Source organism: Triticum aestivum, chromosome 1D (genome assembly GCF_018294505.1).
Source record: "Triticum aestivum cultivar Chinese Spring chromosome 1D, IWGSC CS RefSeq v2.1, whole genome shotgun sequence".
NCBI lineage: Eukaryota > Viridiplantae > Streptophyta > Magnoliopsida > Poales > Poaceae > Triticum > Triticum aestivum.
In genome coordinates this window covers 277,587,276-277,609,904 of record NC_057796.1, presented here as the reverse complement: position 1 = coordinate 277,609,904, position 22,629 = coordinate 277,587,276, and the positions used below count along the sequence as shown (strand labels likewise).

The following is a 22,629-nucleotide window of genomic DNA, read 5'->3' as shown; positions in this document are numbered from 1 at the left end:
AACAGGGGCTACTGATTAAATGAAGATTGGCTAAGGACAAGGTGACGATGCGTGTCGGAAATGGTTCCAAGGTTGATGTGATCGTCGTCGGCACGCTACCTCTACATCTACCGTCGGGATTAGTTTTAGACCTGAATAATTGTTATTTGATGCCAGCGTTGAGCATGAACATTATATCTGGATCTTGTTTGATGCGAGACGGTTATTCATTTAAATCAGAGAATAATTGTTGTTCTATTTATATGAGTAATATCTTCTATGGTCATGCACCCTTGATGAGTGGTCTATTTTTGTTGAATCTCGATCATAGTGATACACATATTCATAATATTGAAGCCAAAAGATGCAAAGTTAATAATGATAGTGCAACTTATTTGTGGCACTGCCATTTAGGTCATATTGGTGTAAAGCGCATGAAGAAACTCCATGCTGATGGGCTTTTGGAATCACTTGATTATGAATCACTTGATGCTTGCGAACCATGCCTCATGGGCAAGATGACTAAGACTCCGTTCTGCGGAACAATGGAGCGAGCCACAGACTTATTGGAAATAATACATACTGATGTATGCGGTCCAATGAGTGTTGAGGTTCGCCGCAGGTATCGTTATTTTCTAACCTTCACAGATGATTTGAGCAGATATGGGTATTTCTACTTAATGAAACATAAGTTTGAAACATTTGAAAAGTTCAAAGAATTTCAGAGTGAAGTGGAAAATCATCGTAACAAGAAAAAAAGTTTCTACGATATGATCGTGGAGGTGAATATTTGAGTTATGAGTTTGGTCTTCATCTGAAACAATGTGGAATAGTTTCGCAACTCACGCCACCTGGAACACCACAGCGTAATGGTGTGTCCGAACGTCGTAATCGTACTTTATTAGATATGGTGCGATCTATGATGTCTCTTATCGATATACCACAATCGTTTTGGGGTTATGCTTTAGAGACGGTTGCATTCATGTTAAATAGGGCACCATCTAAATCCGTTGAGACGACACCATATGAACTGTGATTTAGCAAGAAAGCTAAGATGGCGTTTCTTAAAGTTTGGGGCTGCGATGCTTATGTGAAAAAGCTTCAACCTGATAAGCTCGAACCCAAATTGGAGAAATGCGTCTTCATAGGATATCCAAAAGAAACTGTTGGGTACACCTTCTATCACAGATCCGAAGGCAAGATATTCGTTACTAAGAACGGATCCTTTCTAGAGAAGGAGTTTCTCTCGAAAGAAGTGAGTGGGAGGAAAGTAGAACTTGATGAGGTAATTATACCTTCTCCCGAATTGGAAAGTAGTTCATCATAGAAATTAGTTCCAATGATTCCTATACCAATTAGTGAGGAAGCTAATGATGATGATCATGAAACTTCAGATCAAGTGACTATCGAACCTCGTAGGTCAACCAGAGTACGGTCCGCACCAGAATGGTACGGTAATCTTGTTCTGGAGGTCATGTTACTTGACCATGACGAACCTACGAACTATGAGGAAGCAATGATGAGCCCAGATTCCATGAAATGGCTTGAGGCCATGAAATATGAGATGGGATCCATGTATGAGAACAAAGTGTGGACTTTGGTTGACTTGCCCGATGATCGGCAAGCCATAGAGAATAAATGGATCTTCAAGAAGAATGACACTGACGGTAATGTTACTGTCTACAAAGTTCGACTTGTTGCAAAAGGTTTTTGACAAGTTCAAGGAGTTGACTACGATGAGACTTTCTCACCCGTAGTGATGCTTAAGTCTGTCCGAATCATGTTAGCAATTGCCGCATTTTATGATTATGAAATTTGGCAAATGGATGTCAAAACTGCATTCCTTAATGGATTTCTTAAAGAAGAGTTGTATATGATGCAACCAGAAGGTTTTCGATCCTAAAGGTGCTAACAAAGTGTGCAAGCTCCAGCGATCCATTTATGGACTGGTGCAAGCCTCTCGGAGTTGGAATATATGCTTTGATAGTGTGATCAAAGCATATGGTTTTATCCAGACTTTTGGAGAAGCCTGTATTTACAAGAAATGAGTGGGAGCTCTGTAGCATTTCTAATATTATACGTGGATGACATATTGTTGATTGGAAATAATATAGAATTTTTGGATAGCATAAAAGGATACTTGAATAAGAATTTTTCAATGAAAGACCTCGGTGAAGCTGCTTATATATTGGGCATCAAGATCTATAGAGATAGATCAAGACGCTTAATTGGACTTTCACAAAGCACATACCTTGATAAAGAAAGGGTTCTTGCCTGTGTTACAAGGTGTGAAGTTGAGTCAGACTCAATACCCGACCACTGCAGATGGTAGAGAGAAAATGAAAGTCATTCCCTATGCCTCAGCCATAGGTTCTATCATATATGCAATGCTGTCTACCAGACCTGATGTGTGCCTTGCTATAAGTTTAGCAGGGAGGTACCAAAGTAATCCAGGAGTGGGTCACTGTACAGCGGTCAAGAACATCCTGAAATACCTGAAAAGGACTAAGGATATGTTTCTCGTTTATGGAGATGACAAAGAGCTTGTCGTAAATGGTTACGTCGATGCAAGCTTTGACACTGATCCGGATGACTCTAAGTCACAAACCAGATACGTATTTATATTGAATGGTGGAGCTGTAAGTTGGTGTAGTTCCAAGCAGAGCGTCATGGCGGGATCTACGTGTGAAGTGGTGTACATAGCTGCTTCGGAAGCAGCAAATGAAGGAGTCTGGATGAAGGAGTTCATATCCGATCTAGGTGTAATACCTAGTGCATCGGGTCCAATGAAAATCTTTTGTGACAATACTGGAGGAATTGCCTTGGCGAAAGAATCCAGATTTTACAAGAGAACCAAACACATAAAGAGACGCTTCAATTCCACCCGCGATCAAGTCAAGGAGGGAGACATAGATATTTGCAAAATACGTATGGATCTGAATGTTGCAGACCCATGGACTAAGCCTCTTTCATGAGCAAAACATGATCAGCACCAAGACTCCATGGGTGTTGGAATCATTACTATGTAATCTAGATTATTGACTCTAGTGCAAGTGGGAGACTGAAGGAAATATGCCCTAGAGGCAATAATAAAGTTGTTATTTATATTTCCTTATATCATGATAAATGTTTATTATTCATGCTAGAATTGTATTAACCGGAAACTTAGTACATGTGTGAATACATAGACAAAACATAGTGTCCCTAGTATGCCTCTACTTGACTAGCTCGTTAATCAAAGATGGTTAAGTTTCTTGACCATAGACATGTGTTGTCATTTGATGAACGGGGTCACATCATTAGAGAATGATGTGATGGACAAGACCCATCTGTTAAGTTAGCATAATGATCGTTTAAGTTTTATTGCTATTGCTTTCTTCTTGACTTATACATATTCCTCTGACTACGAGACTATGCAACTCCCGAATACCGGAGGAACACCTTGTGTGCTATCAAAAGTCACAACGTAACTGGGTGATTATAAAGATGCTCTACAGGTGTCTCCGAAGGTGTTTGTTGGGTTGGCATAGATCGAGATTAGGATTTGTCACTCCGAGTATTAGAGAGGTATCTCTGGGCCCTCTCGATAATGCACATCACTATAAGCCTTGCAAGCAATGTGACTAACGAGTTAGTTACGAGATGATGCATTACAGAACGAGTAAAGAGACTTGTCGATAACGAGATTGAACTAGGTATAATGATACCGACGATCGAATCTTGGGCAAGTGACATACCGATGACAAAGGGAATGACGTATGATGTTATGCGGTTTGACCGATAAAGATCTTCGTAGAATATGTAGGAACCAATATGAGCATCTAGGTTCCGCTATTGGTTATTGACCGGAGATGTGTCTCGGTCATGTCTACATAGTTCTCGAACCCGTAGGGTCCGCACGCTTAACGTTCGATGACGATTTGTATTATGAGTTGTGTGTTTTGGTGACCGAAGTTTGTTTGGAGTCCCGGATGAGATCACGGACATGATGAGGAGTCTCGAAATGGTTGAGAGGTAAAGATTCATATATTGGAAGGTTATATACGGACACCGGAATGGTTCCGAAGAGGTTCGGGGTTTTATCGGAGTACCGGGAGGCTATCGGAACCCCCCGGGAAAGTTAATGGGCCTCATGGGCCATAGTGGAGAGAGGGAGGAAGGCCACAAGAGGTGGCGCCCGCCTCCCCCTGTCCAATCTGAATTGGACAAGGGGTGGGGGTGCGCCCCCCCTTTCCTTCTCCCTCTCCCCTCTTTCCCCTTTCCCCTCTCCGTTGGAAGGAAGGGGGGCGAATCCTACTAGGAGAGGAGTCCTAGTAGGACTCCCCTCCCCTTGGCGTGCCACCTCCTGGTCGGCCACCTCCTCCCCCAATCCTTTACATACGGGGGCGAGGGGCACCCCAAAGGCACATCAATTGTTCTCTTAGCCGTGTGCGATTGCCCCCTCCACAGTTTACTCCTCCGGTCATAGCGTCGTAGTGCTTAGGCGAAGCCCTGCACGGATCACATCAACATCACCGTCACCATGCCGTTGTGCTGACGGAACTCTCCCTCGACCCTCTGCTGGATCAAGAGTTCAGGGACGTCATTGAGCTGAACGTGTGCTGAATACGGAGGTGCCGTATGTTCGGTACTTGGATCGGTTGGATCGTGAAGACGTTCGACTACATCAACCGTGTTAACCTAACACTTCCGCTTTCGGTCTACGAGGGTACGTGGACACACTCTCCCCCTCTCGTTGCTATGAATCTCCTAGATAGATCTTGCGTGATCGTAGGAATTTTTTTGAAATTGTATGCTACGTTCCCCAACAGCAGCAATGGCGTGGTAGAGGGACTTAGTCGAAAATCGGCCCGAGCGCTCAAGGCGCCAAGAGATCCGATCAGGCTCTAGGCTGGGGGGGTGCAGGCGATACATTCTCACAGCTCCTCCCGAGCGGCGTGTTCCATAGGCTCAAACGCCCGCCGAAAGGCGAGGCTCCCTAAGTCAATAAGGGCGGCCTCCATCGAGACTCTAGGAGGCCAGGGAATCGGGCCGCCAGAGGTTGGTCCGAGATCCACCGATCAAACCAAAAAAGGGTCGAGGATCCTGAGCCAACTGAAATGGACGATCCAATGCGGAGGACATGTAGGAGCTAGATGACCGATTGCAAGAACTAGGACCCTCCAGATCGTTGGCAGAAGGCAAGAGGTTGGCCCCGGAGGTATTTCGCTTTGATAATATCAAGCCAGAGCTCACCCTCGTTATTCGTGATACGCCAAAGCCACTTTGAAAGCAGGGCGATATTCATGCGTTTGGACGACATGATTCCCAACCCACCCTGGTCCTTGGGGCGGCTGATATCCGCCCAACTGACCATGTGGTACTTTTGCTTATTCCCCTCGCCAACCCAGAAGAAGCGTGACTGGAATTTCGCAATCTCATGATGAAGCGTCTCATGGAGACTGTAGAAGCTTGAGACAGTTAGACCGTATGATACATGTTTGCTTTAGTTTCTTTCTGCAAAACGAGAGAGCCGCTATAATAATAATAATTCATTAATAGGATAAGTTTAAAACATGAATGCGCCACAATCTTGCTGCAGACATAGGATCCAACATATGGCTGACATGGTTTCTGTGTACCATTATAGTTACATATGGCTAATGTTGCTAGTAAATATTTTCCCTTCCTTTAGTGCATCCCTGTTTTAACATCTACTATTAATGAACTCCAGTAGCTCTCATGTTGTCTTCCAAAAAAATCAATTTTGTTATGCTCTAACTGTCTAAGTCCCTTCACCCTGGAATTGGAAGGCAACAAGTTCACAGATTTCCTGTCATAGTAAGTCAAAATGCACAACTTAGCAGCAGAGCAGAGCACTATTCTTCTTTGTGCCTAACGTCCTATTGCACAATTTTGTGCAAGGCTTGTCAAGGGGTGCCGAAAAAATTGCAATAGTTTATTCAGTTTCATTCATAATTACAAGTGAGAGAATCACATTGCAATACAAATAGATGGTTCGAGAATCAAATATTGCATCTACTCTATGTTACAACTTACAAGCGAGGCATCCCTACAAACATCGACTCATGCCATCACAATCATATACCATGCCCGCAAGCCCTTAAACATGGAAAGAAAGATGTATAGAAGGATTAATGCTAACAGAAACTGATTGTACCTAACTTGACAAATTTTAGTTCATTAGGAAATTTGGAAACAAAACCACTAAAAACTGACCATCTTTTGAGAGCTTGCTATGGTAAGATGTTCGCACAAAGAATGATAGCGAAAAACATATCACAATAGTGAATAAAATTATGTTGAAATGCAAAAACATTTGTTGAATCCTCCATAACATTAGCGCAACACTTGTACGTTTCTTTCCCTTCAGCTGTACAAATTCTGAATTATCATGCCAGAAACAGAGTCTCGCCTAGGTTTCACCAGGTCCCATTGTACGACTTCAGATTAGCATGCTGGAGTTCTTTCCAGAAGTTGATGAATCATTTTTCCTAATGCCGCTCATCCCTAAGGCACAGCCAAACCAGGATTGCTTTGGTGAATAGAGATAGAAACAGAAGCTAAGAAAATTACAATCTACAGTTTTGTTTGCTTCACTACATGGGATCTGTCACCACTCATCTATGGTGTATCCAGATATAAATAGGTGTGCCCAGTGGTACCCATCGAATCAAGCATTGTAATGTTCCAAGTACAATGGAGGGAAAAGAGATGGTACCAAGTGGCTTTGCACACGTTGATCTGGCAATTTCATAACAGGTTTCCAAGCACATGGCCCCTTTAAGAAAACATGTTTTTTCTTCTTCTGAAAAGCGAACATGTACATCATCTTCCAATAGGATCTCTCGCTCACTGGTGACCAACCACTTCCAGTATCCTCTCATTCACTAGTCAGTATGCACTTCCAGAATCTCTCACTGACTACACACTTGTAGTGCTAGTTGATTACAAGTTAAAAGTTCACTATGACCCTTGTCGCAGAAAAGGTCAGAATGATCAAATACTGAAAGAGGATTTCTCCCATGTTGCTTGCCTTTTGATTTCTTGCTTAATATCCTTATTGGATCATCAACACTAATACTGTTATATGCTAGTAACTGGCTGTTTGCTACTAGGAAAAGGGAAAGAAGAGTAATCAGTACCAATGATTTTTCCTTTTTTACGGCCAACAATTGCCATATGAAGCTATGTCGAGGCACAGAGAAAGTAAATCATAGTCACAAGCCCTTAAACAGGGGGAGAAAGAGCTATAACGGGATTAACACTTGACATTTAGTCAGAAACTGATTGTACCTAGCACGACAAGTTCGCTAAGAGACTAATAGACAAGACCACCAAAACCTGGCTCTTTTTCGAGAGCCTGATTTAGTTACTAACCAGCAACAAATAGATGTCTGGATAACCAAACATTGTATGTGCTCTATGGCATCGTGTACGGATTTTTTTTTTATTGTAGAGCACCATATTTGTTTCCATTAATCAGTAGCAAAATAATGCAAGCGTTCCATAAAACAGAGCTCGAACGGTTCGTGCAAACTCTTCTGGTGTGGGGTTTTGACAGTGAACATATCATATATGAATGCTTTGTACATTTCTGAAGATCTATCGTCTTAGTAAATGTTATTGTCGAACTCCCAGGGTTCATGTGGAACAACTCTCGGCCATTCATTTGCACTGCACCTGAAGCTATATTTGCGGCTCACTTCCGAGCTGCTTCAGCTTTCTCTGCAGCTTCTTCTGCATCCTGAAGTTCAGACCAAACAAAGATGCTATTAAGATCAATGTTAGTCTTATTCAGGACACAAAAGGAAACAGTTCTTGCCAGTAAGATCATCAAACAAAAAACAACTAAGCATACAGATTCCGTATAACGGCATCCACGATTGGTGATGACGTACCTACTGTGCCAGTTGAGGAGTTGATTATTTTTCTTCACTGCTATAAGCTAAGAATGTCAGAGGTGTTGCGTTGCTTAAAAGTTCTAAGTTTTGGATTTCTCTGTTTGTTGGTGTCGACATTGTTTGAAACCATATGTCGTATCTTTTTTTTGTAGAACGAAGACACCAGGGGCGTCCGGCTTTAACTTAATAAAGCCCACAACAGGCAGCGTACACGGAACCAAAGTCTTATAGCGCAACTAACACCCTCAAAAGATCGAGCGAATGGAGGGGAACAGTCTAGGATTACAAGCCACAGCCGGCTGAATCAGAGCACGCAGGCTCGCGATGATGATGCCAAAAGATGCCTCACGACCCAAGGGAAGCGGCACAGGAGCTCTTGCCAAAGCGTAGACTTGACGGAGACGGGCAAGAGCGAGCTGCAGAAGATCAGCGTCTTGGCGCCTTCCCAACGGCGCCCACTGCTGCAAAAAGATGACACATTTGAATACCACGTCAGCGGGATGAGAAGGGAAGGAACCCTCAATCGTTAGTTTGTTCCTAATATGCCATAGAGCCCATAATAAAGCCCCAATGCAGCACCACATGACACGCCGAGCGCTACCGCTAACCGACGAAAGGAGGGCACTCAGCTCAGAACTGGACCGGGGATCCCAATCCCGACCAGCAGCCTCGCGGACCGCACTCCACGCAAAACGGGCCAGATGGCAATTGAAGAATACATGGTTGGTGGTCTCTGGCGCCCCGCAAACCTCACAGGGCCCGCTGGCCGGCCCGTTGCGCTTGGCTATGTTGACGGACGTGGGAAGTCTCACGACACAGCTGCCACAAAAACACCTTAATCTTGAGGGGCATCCGAGCCTTCCACAACCCGGACGCCACCTGTTGATAAGGTCCCCGAGCAAGTGCTCGGTAGAGGGAGTTAACCGAGAACTTGCCAGAGGCGTTGAGGTGCCAGGACACGACGTCCGGACCCTGGGATATTGTAACCTCCCCAACAAGAGTCAACAAGTTTCCCAAACTTGTTGTCTCCGGACCGGTGAGTTCGCGACGGAAAAGCAACGCCGGCGAGGACACAGCCATAGCTTGAGACACCAAGAGGTTTGGTTCAAGAGCTATGTTGTAGAGGTCTCTGAATCTGGACATGAGGGGTTGATCACCAATCCAAAGGTCCAAGCACAAACGCGTCGAGCGCCCGTCCTTGACCGAAAACTTCGCCCCCATGGCAAAATAGGCCTGAGCGCTTGATTAGAATTCCAGAAAGGAGACCCCCTCCCCATGGCCGCGAAGAAATTGCCGGACGGGAAGTACTTGGCCCTGAGCAGGTTGACCCAGAGCCCTGTCTCCCCTTGAGACAGTCTCCAGATCCATTTGCACATTAGCGCTACATTCATCAATTTGGAATTCATAACCCCAAGACCCCCTGGGACTTGGGGCGGCACACGGCCGTCCATTTGACCAGGTGATACTTGCGTTTGGTGCCGGCTCCTTCCCAAAAGAACCGGGACTGAGGCGTGTCTAGCTTGGTATGCACGCCGTCAGCAAAAAGAAAGAGGCCCATAGTAAACATGGGCAAAGAAGAGAGGCTGGAGTTGGTATGGATGAGTCGCGCTCCCGATGACATAAATCTACCTCTCCACGGGCCAACCCGGCCCGCTACCGTTGTACAAAGGGGGGCCCAGTCCTGGATGGTAGGAGCCCTAGCCCCGATCGGTAGCCCAAGGTATTGAAATGGGAGAGAGCCCATTTTACAATTGAGCAGATCTGCCACTTCCTGACCCTCGGCGGTCTCCATCCCCGTGGATACCACTTCACATTTTTGGAAGTTGATTTTGAGGCCGGACATGAGCTCGAAGCTCAACAAGATAGCTTTGACCGTGGCTATGCTATGTCTGTCCGGCTCAAACCACAGCAGCGTATCATCTGCATACTGTAGGTGGGAAACCCCTCCCGGAACCAAGTGGCTAACCACCCCCCTTAGGTGGCCTGCCACCCGAGCTCTGTTTAACATTGCTGCGAGGGCATCTGCCACAAAGTTAAATAGGAGCGAGGAAGCTGGGTCGCCCTGACGCAGTCCCCGCTTGTTACGGAAGAAGTGGCCTACTTCTCCGTTGACCACAATTGCTGTTTGGCCCCCCGAGACCAATTGCATCATGCGATGGACCCACATCGACGAGAATCCTCTTCCCAAGAGGACCTATCTAAGGAAGTCCCAGTTAACACGGTCGTACGCTTTTTCGAAGTCAAGTTTCAAAAGAATCGATGGCTGCCACGTTCGTTTGAGTTCATGAACTATCTCAAGGAGGGCCAGGGGCCCCTCCAGAATGTTTCAACCATGAATGAACGCTGATTGGTGTCTACTAATGATACGATGAGCAACTGAGGTTAACCGCGTGGAACAGGCTTTAGAGCAAATTTTAAAAGGGACGTTTATCAGCGCAATGGGTCTAAATTGCCTAATGTTATCTGCTCCCTGAACTTTCGGGATTAGGGAGAGAATCCCATATGTCGTATCTGTGTTTAACAATCATGTCTGAAATGTATTTGGACTGGTTTAGAAGTTATATCTGTGTTGCAGCTCTGGCGTCCGCTTAGCCATGAAATTTTCGGGACCGGGACCGGGAGAGAATCTCACTATTGACTGGTTTAGAAGTTATCCATGAAATTTTTGGCTTCTAGGGTTAAATAACTTATATTAATATTAAGATGGTTATACCATGCAATGCATGTTCTCTTTATTTTCTTTTTAGAAGACAATGGCAGAGCTGCATCGCTATCCTGGCCAACATCCCATTGGGAATTTACTACGTCCACACAGGGACCTTGAAGCAACTGGTTACGTGGTGCCATTTTCTGGTGGAGTTCTTGCTTGAAGTTGATGAGTTGTTTTTTCCAATGACCCTCATCCCTAAGGCACAACCATACCAGGATAGGAATTGCAATTTCCATCGCTCAAAGGTCTGAAGCTTCAGTGAATATAGAGTGGGGGTAAGAAAACAATATCTACAACTCTGTTTGCTTCACTGCATGGGAGGTGTCACCATGCCTATGGTATATATAGAAAGGAAAAATGTATGATGCCTTGAAGTAGGTTTGGCCTTACTTATTGCATCAAACTTTTTATGTTCCAAGTACAATGGTGGTAGAAGAAAGTAGTTTAAGTGGATAGATACTCCTACCGAGTGGTTTTGCACACACCAGAATCTTAAAATCTCATAGCAAGTTGCCAAGCACATGTGGCTCCTTGAAAAAACAATGTTCCAATGAAAAGTTTGAGGTACATTAGCTTCCAGTATCTCTTGCTCACTGGTCACTAAGCACATCCAGTATCTCTCACTCACAGATCACACGTAGTACTTGTTGATTAGGAGTTCAAACTGCTTGAATTACGATGATGCAGAAACATTTGGCTTGATGAAGCTGCAAATGTTTTCTCTCCAAACAAACTGACTTTTTTTTAAAACACCAAACAAACTGACTTTGACACAAGGAAAGGGGAAGGAAGAGTATAATGAAGGAAGGATTTTCTTAAGGGTTGTTACCTCGTTTTTGTGCAGCGCCGTGGGGCGCATTTGTGTTTTAACATCTGAATACTATTAACAAACTCCAATAGATTTCATGTTGTTTCCAAAAAACAATTCAGTTTTCATGTGGCCCGACTGTCCAAATTCCTTCACCCTGGAATTGGAAGGCAACGAGCACACTGATTTCCTATCATAGTTAAGTCAAAATGCACAACTTAGCAGCAGAGCAGAGCACTATTCTTCTTCAGAACTCCTTTGCGGACGACAATTCACGGGACAATTCTTGAACGACAGCCGATCCAATGGTCTTCCTGTACAAAGCGGACACGATAAAAGGCTCCGGCGACACATCATCCACAAATTGTCTGTACACTGTTGTCCGTAAAGCATTGCTCATTCTTCTTTGTGCCTAACCTCCCACTTCACAATTTTGTGCAAAGCTTGTTATGGGGTGCCAACAAAATTGCAATTGTTTATTCAGTTGAATTCATAACTACAAGTGAGAGAATCACATCACAATACAAATAGATGTTTCAAGAATCAAATATTCTTCTAAAAAAATATTGCATCTACTCTATGTTACAACTTACAAGCGAGGCATCCCTAACAAACATCCACTCATGCCATCACAATCATATACCATACCCGCAAGCCCTTAAACATGGAAAGAAAGATGTATAGCAGGATCAATGCTAACATTTAATCAGAAACTGAGTGTACCTAACTTGTCAAATTTGACTTCACTTAAGAGATTTGGAAAACAAGACCACTGAAAACTGGCCATGTTTTGAGAGCGCTATGGTATGTTGGTCGCACAAAGAATGACAGTGAAAAATGTATCACAGACAACAGTGAACAACTTTATGTTGAATAGAAAAACATTTGTCGAATCCTCCATACCGCAGGAGCATCGCTTGTGTGATTTTCTTTCGGAGACCAAGAGACTTTGATTCTGAACTTAAAGCATTTTCTTTCAGATGCACAAGTTTATTGTAGTAGTCTTTCCCTTTCCTGTACAGATTTTGAACCTTTGTTACTATCGTTCCAGAAACAGAGTCTAGCCTTGGTATCATCAGGACACAATGTACGGGTTCAGCAGCTCTCGGTGGAGTTCTTTCCAGAAGTTGATGAACTGTTTTTCCCTATGCTGCCCATCCCTAAGGCACAACCAAACCAGAATTGCTTTGGTGAATAGAGATGGAAACATCAGCTAAGAAAACTACAGTCTACAGCTTTGTTTGCTTCACTACATGGAGGGAAAAGAGATGGTACCAGGTGGCTTTGCACACGTTGGATTCTGGCAAATCCATAGTGTATGCAGATATAAATAGGTGTGCCCAGTGGCCTTGCCCATCAAATCGACCAGTGTAATGTTCCAAGTACAATGGAGGGAAAAGAGATGGTACCAGGTGGCTTTGCACACGTTGAATTCTCGCAAATCTCGCATGTAACAAGTTTCCAAGCACATGGCCCCTTTAAGAAACATGTTTTTTTTCTGAAAGGCAAACACGTAGTACATCATCTTCCAATATCTCTCGCTCACTTGTGACCAACCACTTCCAGTATCTCAAATTCACTAGTCAGTAAGCACTTCCAGATATCTTTGTCCCATCATAAATACTTCTTCAGTGAACCATTGTGGTGTTTTTGAATTGCTCGGATGACGATGATCACAGGACCATTTGGCTCGATGAAGCTGCAATACAAACACCCCCCTTTCACCAAGTTTTTTCAAACAAACTAATAATGTTATATGCTAACGGGCTGTTTGGTACTGGGAAATGGGAAAGAAGAGTAATTTGTAGTAATGATTATTCTTTTTACTGCCAACAGCTGCCATATGCAGTTATATCGAGGCACCGAGAAAGTAATCATAGCCGCAAGCCCTTAAACAGGGAGAGAAAGAGCTATAGCGGGATGATGCACTATATTCAGCCTTCCACGAAACCTGGATGCTCTGAAATGTGAAAAGTACGAAAAAAATATTGTAGAGAACTGTCTTTGTTCCCATTTATCAGTAGCAAAACAATGTACGGGTTCCATAAAACAGAGCTCAAACGGCTTGTACAAACTCTTATGGTGTGGGATTCTGAGAGTGAACATGGCATACACGCATGCTCTGTGTTTCTGCAGGATTTGGTCGTCTCAGTAAATGTTGTTGTCAAACACCCAGGGTTCATGCTTGAACAGCTCTCGGCCATTCATTTGCACTGCACCTGAAGCTATATCCGCGGCTCGCTTCTGAGCTGCTTCAGCTTTCTCTGCAGCTTCTTCTGCATCCTGAAGTTCAGACCAAACAAAGATGTTATTAGGATCAATGTTAATCTTATTCAGGACACAAAAGGAAACAGTTCTTGCCATTGAAATCAGAAAACAAAAAATAACCAAGTATACAGATTCCGTATAAATCCCAGGCTTACAGCTTGATGTTTTGAGCAAATTGCAGCATGCAAAATAGCTTAGTGACAGTCCAAAACACAATTTACTGTAACAACCGACCATTTATAAAGATGGATTAGACAGACCATCCTGTTTTCAAGATATAAATCAGACTATCATGACTTAACATCACACATGGGCCCTCCCATGTTATTCAGTCAGATTGCAACATGTGCTTTGTTCTCCAAAGAGCACGTGTCCAGAAAGGGAACTCAGAAAGTCAGAATTGATCTGGTAATAACAAAGGAGAACACAAATGTTGGCTTATGTTCGACAATGTCATTATTTTAATTTCACATGAATACCCACAAGTAATGATCAAAAACATTCACGGCACATTCTTTTAAAGACTTATGCAGCAATAATTATAACCAAAAACAATAGGTGAAACTATGGTAACCACACATCACACGTCATTTAGATTCTAGCAACAACCGTTTTGCATGATCTTTGGCATTTGGAATAGCATGCAACAACTATCAAACTTCTATAAGACACAGTTCGCGTTACTTAAATCTCATATTCAAATAGGACAAAAGTATATAAAAGCGCAGCTTGTTTTTATTGAGCAAGCAACATCCAAAATAAGCTCAAAGTTTTCACTGTTAGATGTGTAAAGTCCCTTTTCGGTATATCCCCATTGTATAAGGGGTTTCTTGCACTTTACCACACATATATATGTAATGGCCTTTGGTCCTCATTGAATACTAGTTGCTCATTATCCAAAATGGTATCAGATGCTAGGTTAGCCTCTCTCGATGCAACTCCGTGCATGTTTCGCCCGTAACCAGATCCGCTCGTCGCCGGCTCTCTCCGCCCGTTGCTGGCAGTCTCTGCCCGGATCTGCTGCTTCCTTCGATCTCCTCCTGTAGCTGCTGTTGGCTGCCTCGTCCAGCTACTGCCGCCGGCTGCCTCGTCCTGCAGCTGCTGCTGGCTGCCTCGTCCAGCACCGGCCGCCATCTGCCTCGTCCCGCAGCTGCTGCTGGCTGCTTCGTCAGGCCGCCGCTGCCCGCTGCTTTGTCCGGCCGCCACCACCATCTGCCTCCTCCGGCCGCTGCCGCCGCCTGCTTTGCCTCACTTGGGCCGCGGCTGCCTCGCCGGGCCGCCGTTGCCTTCCTCCCCTGACCGGCCGCCCCTGCCTCCTCTCCCCTTCTGTCCCGACCGGCCGGCGCGGCTGCCTCGCGTGCCCGCTGCTCGCTGCCTCGTGCGCTTGGTCGGGAGCGACTCCCCGATCCAGATCGGGCCTCTGTGAAGGTTGACCAAAAAAAAAGAGAGAGAGAGAGCAGCATCATGTCTTCTTCGGGCTATGTCGTTGTTCCTAGGTGTTCGGTGATCTTTGATGGCACCAACTACGCTGAGTTTGTGGGCTTCATGCGCATCCATATGCGTGGTCTTCTTCTATGGGGTGTTCTCTCTGGCGAGGTCCCCTGTCCGCCATGCCCTGTTGCGCCTGTGGCCCCAATCCCACCGGTGCCGCCGGTCCTTGCAGCTGATGCTTCTCAGGCTGACCGGGATGCAGCCAAGACTCTTCATGATGCTGCAGTTGATGCTTATGACCAGCAGGTATCAGCTTATTCAGATGCCCTTTCTGTGTACCGCGATGATCTGTCTGCTTACACTCAGTGGTGCAATGATGATGCTCGGGCTGCTGCTGTCCTCACTGCGAGTGTCCTCCCTCAGTTTGCTTTGGAGTTGATGGGACTTGGCATAGTTGCAGCCATGTGGTCTTATCTCTGTCAGCGCTATCAGCCCTCTGGTGATGCTCTCTACCTATCTGTGGTGCGTCAGGAGCACGCACTCCAGCAGGGTGATTCCTCTGTTGATGAGTTCTATTCTCAGTGCTCTGCCATCTGGCGCCAGCTTGACTCCCTTCGGACAGTTGTTTGTGGGACTTGCCGTTGCTGCCAGACTACGCGATCCGATTTGGAGTTTCAGAGGGTCCATGAGTTCTTATCTCGTCTCCGGTCTGAGTTTGAGCCTCGACGTGCTCACCTGCTTGCTCGTGGCCGTGTTCCTATCTCAGAGGTGCTTGCCGAGCTTCGTGCTGAGGAGACCCGCCTTCGCTCTGCTGGTTTGCTTGCGGTTCCGTCAGTGTTGTCTGCCCGAGCTCCTGTGTTGTCTGCTCGTCTCACCGCTCCACCGCTCCTGCCTACTCCTTCAGGGGGGGTGGGTCGCCCTCCTTATGCTGAGAAGGGCACGTCGCGCCGTGACACCTTCTGTGGTTACTGCTCCCGGACTGATCACCCTGAGTCTGACTGTCGACAGAAGAAGCGTGATCAGAGGCGCTCCTCTTCGAGTGGGACTCCTGCGTCTTTCTCGCCTAAGTGGGACTCCGTCACTCACTGACCAGGATATTGTACGGCTTAAGCGTCTACTTGCTTCCTCTGGCTCCTCGTCAACTGGTTCTGCTGCCGCTGTGACTGCATCCACCACTCCACCACCGCTGGCATCTTCACAGTCAGGTACATCTTCGTGGGTTCTGGATTCTGGAGCTTCCTTTCATATGTCTTCTGATTCTTCCGCCCTGTCTTCTCTTCGGCATCTTGATTCGCCTGTTAATGTTCTCACCGTTGATGGCACACCTCTTCTTGTTGCTAGTCGTGGCATTCTTTCCACTCCGCCCTTTTCGGTTCCTAGTGTTTCACATGTTCCTCGCCTTACCATGAATCTTTTTCCCGCTGCCCAACTTACTGATTCTGGTTGTCGTGTCATTCTTGATACCGACTCTTGCTCCATTCAGGATCATCGCACCAAGGCTTTGGTTGTGCTGGCCCCCGGCGCCGTGAGTCAGAGGGCCTTTGGGAGGTTGACTGGCTTTGTGTTCCTTCCGCTGCCACCACTTCTACCAGCTCTCATGCTCTTGCTGCCTCCTCGTCTGCGTCCTTCCAGCAGTGGCATCATCGCCTTGATCACATCTGTGGCTCTCGCTTGTCATCCTTAGTGCGTCAGGGCCTTTTAGGGTCTGTATCTGGTGATGTGTCTTTACATTGTAATGGTTGTAAACTTGGCAAACAGACCCAGTTACTTTATCCTATCAGTGAGTCTGTATCTCAGCGTCCTTTTGACTTAGTTCATTCGGATGTCTGGGGTCCTGCTCCCTTTGATTCGAAAGGTGGTCATCGCTACTATGTTTTGTTTATTGATGATTTCTCTCGCTACACTTGGCTCTATTTCATGAAATCTCGTAGCGAGGTTCTCTCTATATACAAACGATTTGCTGCCATGGTTCACACCAGTTTTCCACACCTATTCGTACTTTTCGTGCTGACTCCGCTGGAGAGTTTATCTCCCAGCTGTTGCGTGGTTTTCTCGCAAAACAGGGCACTCTTGCCCAATTCTCTTGTCCTGGTGCTCATGCTCAGAACGGCGTTGCGAAACGTAAGCATCGTCATCTACTTGAGACTGCTCGTGCGCTGATGATTGCTGCTTCCCTTCCACCCCACTTTTGGGCTGAGGCTGTTTCTGCATCCACCTATCTCATCAACATTCAGCCATCGACTGCACTGAAGGGTGGTATTCCTATGGAGTGTCTCTGGTCGCTCTCCTGACTACTCCGCCCTTCGTATGTTTGGATGTGTGTGCTATGTCCTCCTTGCCCCGCGAGAACGCACCAAACTGACTGCTCAGTCGGTTGAGTGTGTTTTCCTTGGCTACAGTGGATGAGCACAGGGCTATCGCTGTTGGGACCCTGTTGGTCGTCGCTTGCGCATCTCGCGTGATGTGACCTTTGACGAGTCTCGCTCTTACTACCCACGTCCTTCTTCCTCGAGCTTCTCCGTGGACGATATTTCTTTTCTTCTCCTTCCCGATACACCCTGCTATGTGCCTCACGTTTCACCGCTTCCTCCTGCACCTCTCACTCATCCTCATTCACCACCGACACCATCTTCCCCATCCTCCTCCACCTCCCCACCATCATCTCCAGTCCGTCGCCCTCTCTCACCGTTTCCTCTCCACTATACTCGCCGCCCTCGTACTGAGGATGCTTCCCCTGACGCGTCTGACGCGCCTTCCACCTCTGGTGCCCCTCCGTTCACGCCTCCCCCGGTTCATAACCTCCATGCTCGGCCTCACCCCCCGCCTGATCGCTATTCTCCTGATCGGTACAGTCTCTCTGTTATTGCTGAGCCCACTTCCTATCGGACTGCCATGACTCAGCCTGAATGGCAGCTTGCGATGGCCAAAGAGCTTGCTGCCCTTGAGCGCTCTGGTACATGGGACCTGGTTTCCCTCCCTTCCAGTGTTCGTCCCATCACTTGCAAGTGGGTCTACAAGGTTAAGACTCGCTCAGATGGCTCTCTTGAGCGTTACAAAGCTCTTCTTGTGGCCCGTGGTTTCCAGCAGGAGCAGGGCCGCGATTATGATGAGACATTCGCTCCTGTGGCCCACATGACCACTGTTTGCACTCTCCTTGCTGTGGCTTCTGTTCGTCATTGGTCTATCTCTCAACTTGATGTCCAGAAAGCCTTTCTCAATGGCGAGTTGTGTGAGGAGGTTTATATGCAGCCACCACCGGGGTACTATGCTCCTGATGGTATGGTATGTAGACTTCGTCACTCCCTCTATGGTCTTAAACAGGCCCCTCGCGCCTGGTTTGAGCGCTTTGCCTCTGTGGTGACTGCCGCTGGTTTCTTGCCTAGTGATCATGATCCCGCGTTGTTTGTTCACACGTCTCCTCGTGGTCGGACTCTTCTTCTTCTCTATGTTGATGACATGATCATCACTGGTGACGACTCTGACCACATTGCCTTTGTTAAGGCTTGCCTTTGCGACCAGTTCCTCATGACTGATCTTGGTCCACTTTGCTATTTTCTTGGGATTGAGATCTCCTCGACCCCTGATGGCTTCTACATCTCCCAAGAAAAATATATTCAGGATCTTCTTGCTCGCGCTGCTCTCGGTGATGAGCGCACAGTTGTGACTCCTATGGAGCTCAACGTTCAGCTTCGTGCCTCTGATGGTGACCCTCTTCCTAATCCCACGCGCCATCGTCACCTTGTTGGCAGTCTTGTCTATCTTGTTGTTACGCGTCCTGACATCTCCTATCCTGTCCACATCCTAAGTCAGTTTGTGTCAGCCCCCACCTCTGTCCACTACAGTCACCTCCTCCGTGTTCTACGATATCTTCGTGGCACGATCTCTCAGCGCCTTTTCTTTCCCCGCTCCAGCTCTCTTGAGCTCCAGGCCTACTCTGATGCTACATGGGCTAGTGATCCCTCTGATCGACGCTCGCTGTCTGCTTACTGTGTCTTTCTTGGTGGCTCTCTTATTGCCTGGAAGACAAAGAAACAGACTGCAGTTTCTCGTTCGAGTACAGAGGCTGAGTTGCGAGCCATGGCTATGTTGACGGCTGAGGTGATCTGGTTACGGTGGTTACTTGAGGATTTTGGTGTATATGCTACTAACTCGACTCCCTTACTGTCCGACAGTACCGGTGCTACCAGTATTACGCGTGACCCGGTGAAGCATGAGCTCACCAAGCACATCGGTGTGGATGCCCACTTTGTGCGTGCTGCTGTGCAGGATCAGACTCTCGCTCTCCACTATGTGCCCTCTGAGTTACAGTTGGCGGACTTCTTCACGAAGGCACAGACTTGAGCGCAGCATGGTTTTCTTCTCTCCAAACTCAGTGTTGTTGATCCACCATGAGTTTGAGGGGGGGTGTTAGATGTGTAAAGTCCCTTTTCGGTACATCCCCATTGTATAAGGGGTTTCTTGCACTTTACCACACATGTATATGTAATGGCCTTTGGCCCTCAGTGAATACTAGTTGCTCATTATCCAACATCCACCAACATAAAAACAAAAAGGAACCAATCATTACAGGTTGCGTTTTGCAAAGAAAAAAAACAATATAAAGAACAAAAGGTTGAATTATCTCTGCAAGAACAGATTATAAATATTGAAACTCTCTAACCTCTCTTAATAACCAGATTGCAGAACACTGAAAGCAAAATAAAATGCTCAAGCAATGCAGTTCTCCCTATCCTGAATAGCAGGTGTAACTTTATGAGTAAACTATGCATGAAAACTGGACCTGTACAACCACACAATTAGAGAACAGGTGCTCTCTAAGAATTAAAAAGATAAACAATTCAAAGGCAGAAACACAACACATCCATGGCAATTACCCAGACCATGGACAAGGTAAGAGGTAATCTAGAATTTAACAAAAACAGCATGTGTATCTCAGGAGGCTCCCAGGGCCCAGAATAAAAAAAAGTGTGGCATCATTCGTCCGACAAATAGCCTAGAACATATACAAGAAAAGGGAAACATATTACCCACAAGAATCTGATATCCGTTGTCCATAGACACTAAAAAGTTCACAAAGTTGCAGTTAACCACTCAAGTAGGTCTATTCGAGATGATGAAGAAAAGTATTATCATCTAAGGGCATGTACAATCATGTTCGACGTTTAGCAAAGTAAGGTGCTGACATAGTGCTTAAATAAAATAGGTGTATCATCACTCTGGCTGCGGCCATTCACAATGTTGCATCTGAAATAAGTAGACACAGTGCTCAGTAGGTAGTTGCACATATACTCATGATCCCAAATGCAAGGTAGTTGGGACATTGACATTGTTTTTAATGTGACATTTTGACCATCAATTCCATCGAATACAATAAATTACGTATTAGTAATTTATATTTGATTGATTCGCAAAAAAAAATTATATTTGATTATGGATCTAGTGGTATCAAAATTTTATTGTCTATGTTGGCCAATGGTCTACATTTATATTTTTAAAGGAATTTATATTGACTGCACCTTTGGACTCTAAAACTACTTATATTTGGGATTAAATGGAGTAACTATCTCCAACTGACAGAGAATAGGTCATCGAAACCCTACATAAAGCCGCTTGCATCATACGAGATGCCTCTCACATGGGCGCTTCATGATGTGATTGTATTCGTTATCTTTATTCTCCCCTGTTCGTGTAGTGTACAAGCCCTGCTGACGGCAATCAAACACAGAACTTACAAACCATTATTCCAATTCTAAAACATACTCCCTCTGTAAAGAAATGTAAGAGCATTTAGATCACTAAAGTAGTGATCTAAATGCTCTTATATTTATTTACGAAGGGAGTACTACACATGGCACCCAAACGAACAAAAGGCACATAATCACACATACGAAGCCCACAAATCACGAGTGATTTCCATAGTCTAGCCAAGGGGAAACCACCACGAGATCACAGCGCACTTAGCTAGCCGCTGGACGGAGAAGAAATCACAGGAAAGCTCAGTCAAAAATCGATGGGGACGGGTAAAGGAACTTCTTAGATAGGGAAAGAAAAGAGGCAGATCGACCTTCCGCTGCTTCCAGGAGAGGAACTGGGCTGGGGTGATGGGCGGCGGCGCCGTGCCCGCGGTTGCGGCGGGCTGGCGAGGGGTGGGCTCTGGCGGCGGCGGCCGCCGGCTACCCTCGTCTTGTGCCCCCATCACGGGGGACGCTGGAAGCTCGAGGGATTGGCTGATTTGCCCCACTTTACAAGGGGTTGGATGATTTGCCTTTTGATGGTCTCAATGACAGTGGCCCCGGGCCCCACCCGGTAGCCTCTCAAAGGCAAATGATCCAATGAAGAAGTAAAGTGGGGTAAAAGATCCAATTTCTCCTGGAAGCTCTCCCCACACGAACAGAAACCGGGCCCGTGTGGCTAACGACGCGCGTTTGGTTGCTGTTCCACTTTGCATACTTCCCAAATGAGTCTGATTGAGCTAATGCAGTCAAAAAAATCAACATTTGCATTTTTTTTCCGTGTTTGGTTGCCTACATCCCCTCTCTCTGTATCGTCGCAATGACTTCATGCACCGTGTTTGGTTGTTAGTATTGATGCTCATACTAGTGCATGTTGTTTGGTTGCATACACTGGACATTATTCCCCTCTCTCTCTGCATCGTCGCAACAACTCCACGCACTATATTTGGTTGCTCGTATTGGCGCTCATACTAGTGCACATTGTTTGGTTGCATACACTGAACATTATTAAGAGTTAACAGCTACACATAACACATATAGTTACACTAGAGTGCATCAGCGACTGCGGTATACGGTGGTCGCGGCGGTCGCGGTCAACACGGCAAGCACGGAGCCGCAGGCGAGCGATCCTGTCGGCGGCGTGGCGAACTAGTTGCTAGCACCGTCGCCGCAGAGAAAGTCCGTGTGGAGTAACGAAGAGGAGGGTGCTTAGGCAGATGATGATGAAGAAAAAATGCAGTGTATGCGCCATGGCGACGACGGTGTAGTAGGACGCGGAGGAGGATGCTGAAAAGAACGACGATGGAGACAACGCCAGTGTAGTAGGACACGAGCGAGGAGGCCGAGAGGAACGGCGCCGGCGATTGCTTCAATGTAGCAGTACATGGAAGAGAAGGCAGAGAGGAACGACGAGCGAGTGAGTGTAGTAGGACACGGAAGAGGAGGCTGAGAGGAACAACGCCGGTGGTGACGCTAGTGCAACAACACGCGGGAGAGGAGACTGAGAGGAGCGCTGTCGGCGGTGACACGGATGTAACAGGACACAGGAGATGAGGCCAGGAGGAACAACTAGGTGGAGGAGATTAAGGAAAATCATTAAAACGGATCACACATATGCATATGTACACTATATGAGGAAGAGGTAGACTACTTGTTTACGATCGTCGAACAGAAAATGTGCAACACGAAAGACATGTGAAACTATGAAATGAAGCTACTGGTCAAAGAAAATTTCAAATTGTCGATCGTGCGCGACGAATTTGACAAAATTCTTCCAAAATAGCTCCGGACATGAAC

The 22,629-nt window shown here is 46.1% G+C and overlaps 1 protein-coding gene across 1 annotated transcript; it reads right to left on the bottom strand.

Moving 5' to 3' along the window:
- Positions 1-13,387: 13,387 nt before the first annotated feature.
- LOC123181455 (zinc finger CCCH domain-containing protein 15 homolog) lies at positions 13,388-21,508 on the bottom strand. Its single transcript, XM_044593711.1, has 2 exons — positions 21,165-21,508; positions 13,388-13,684 (listed from the first exon to the last, which is right to left on the bottom strand). The coding sequence occupies exons 1-2, from the start codon at positions 21,294-21,296 to the stop codon at positions 13,550-13,552; spliced, it is 267 nt and encodes an 88-aa protein (XP_044449646.1). The 5' UTR covers positions 21,297-21,508; the 3' UTR covers positions 13,388-13,549.
- Between the last annotated feature and the right edge of the window lie 1,121 nt (positions 21,509-22,629).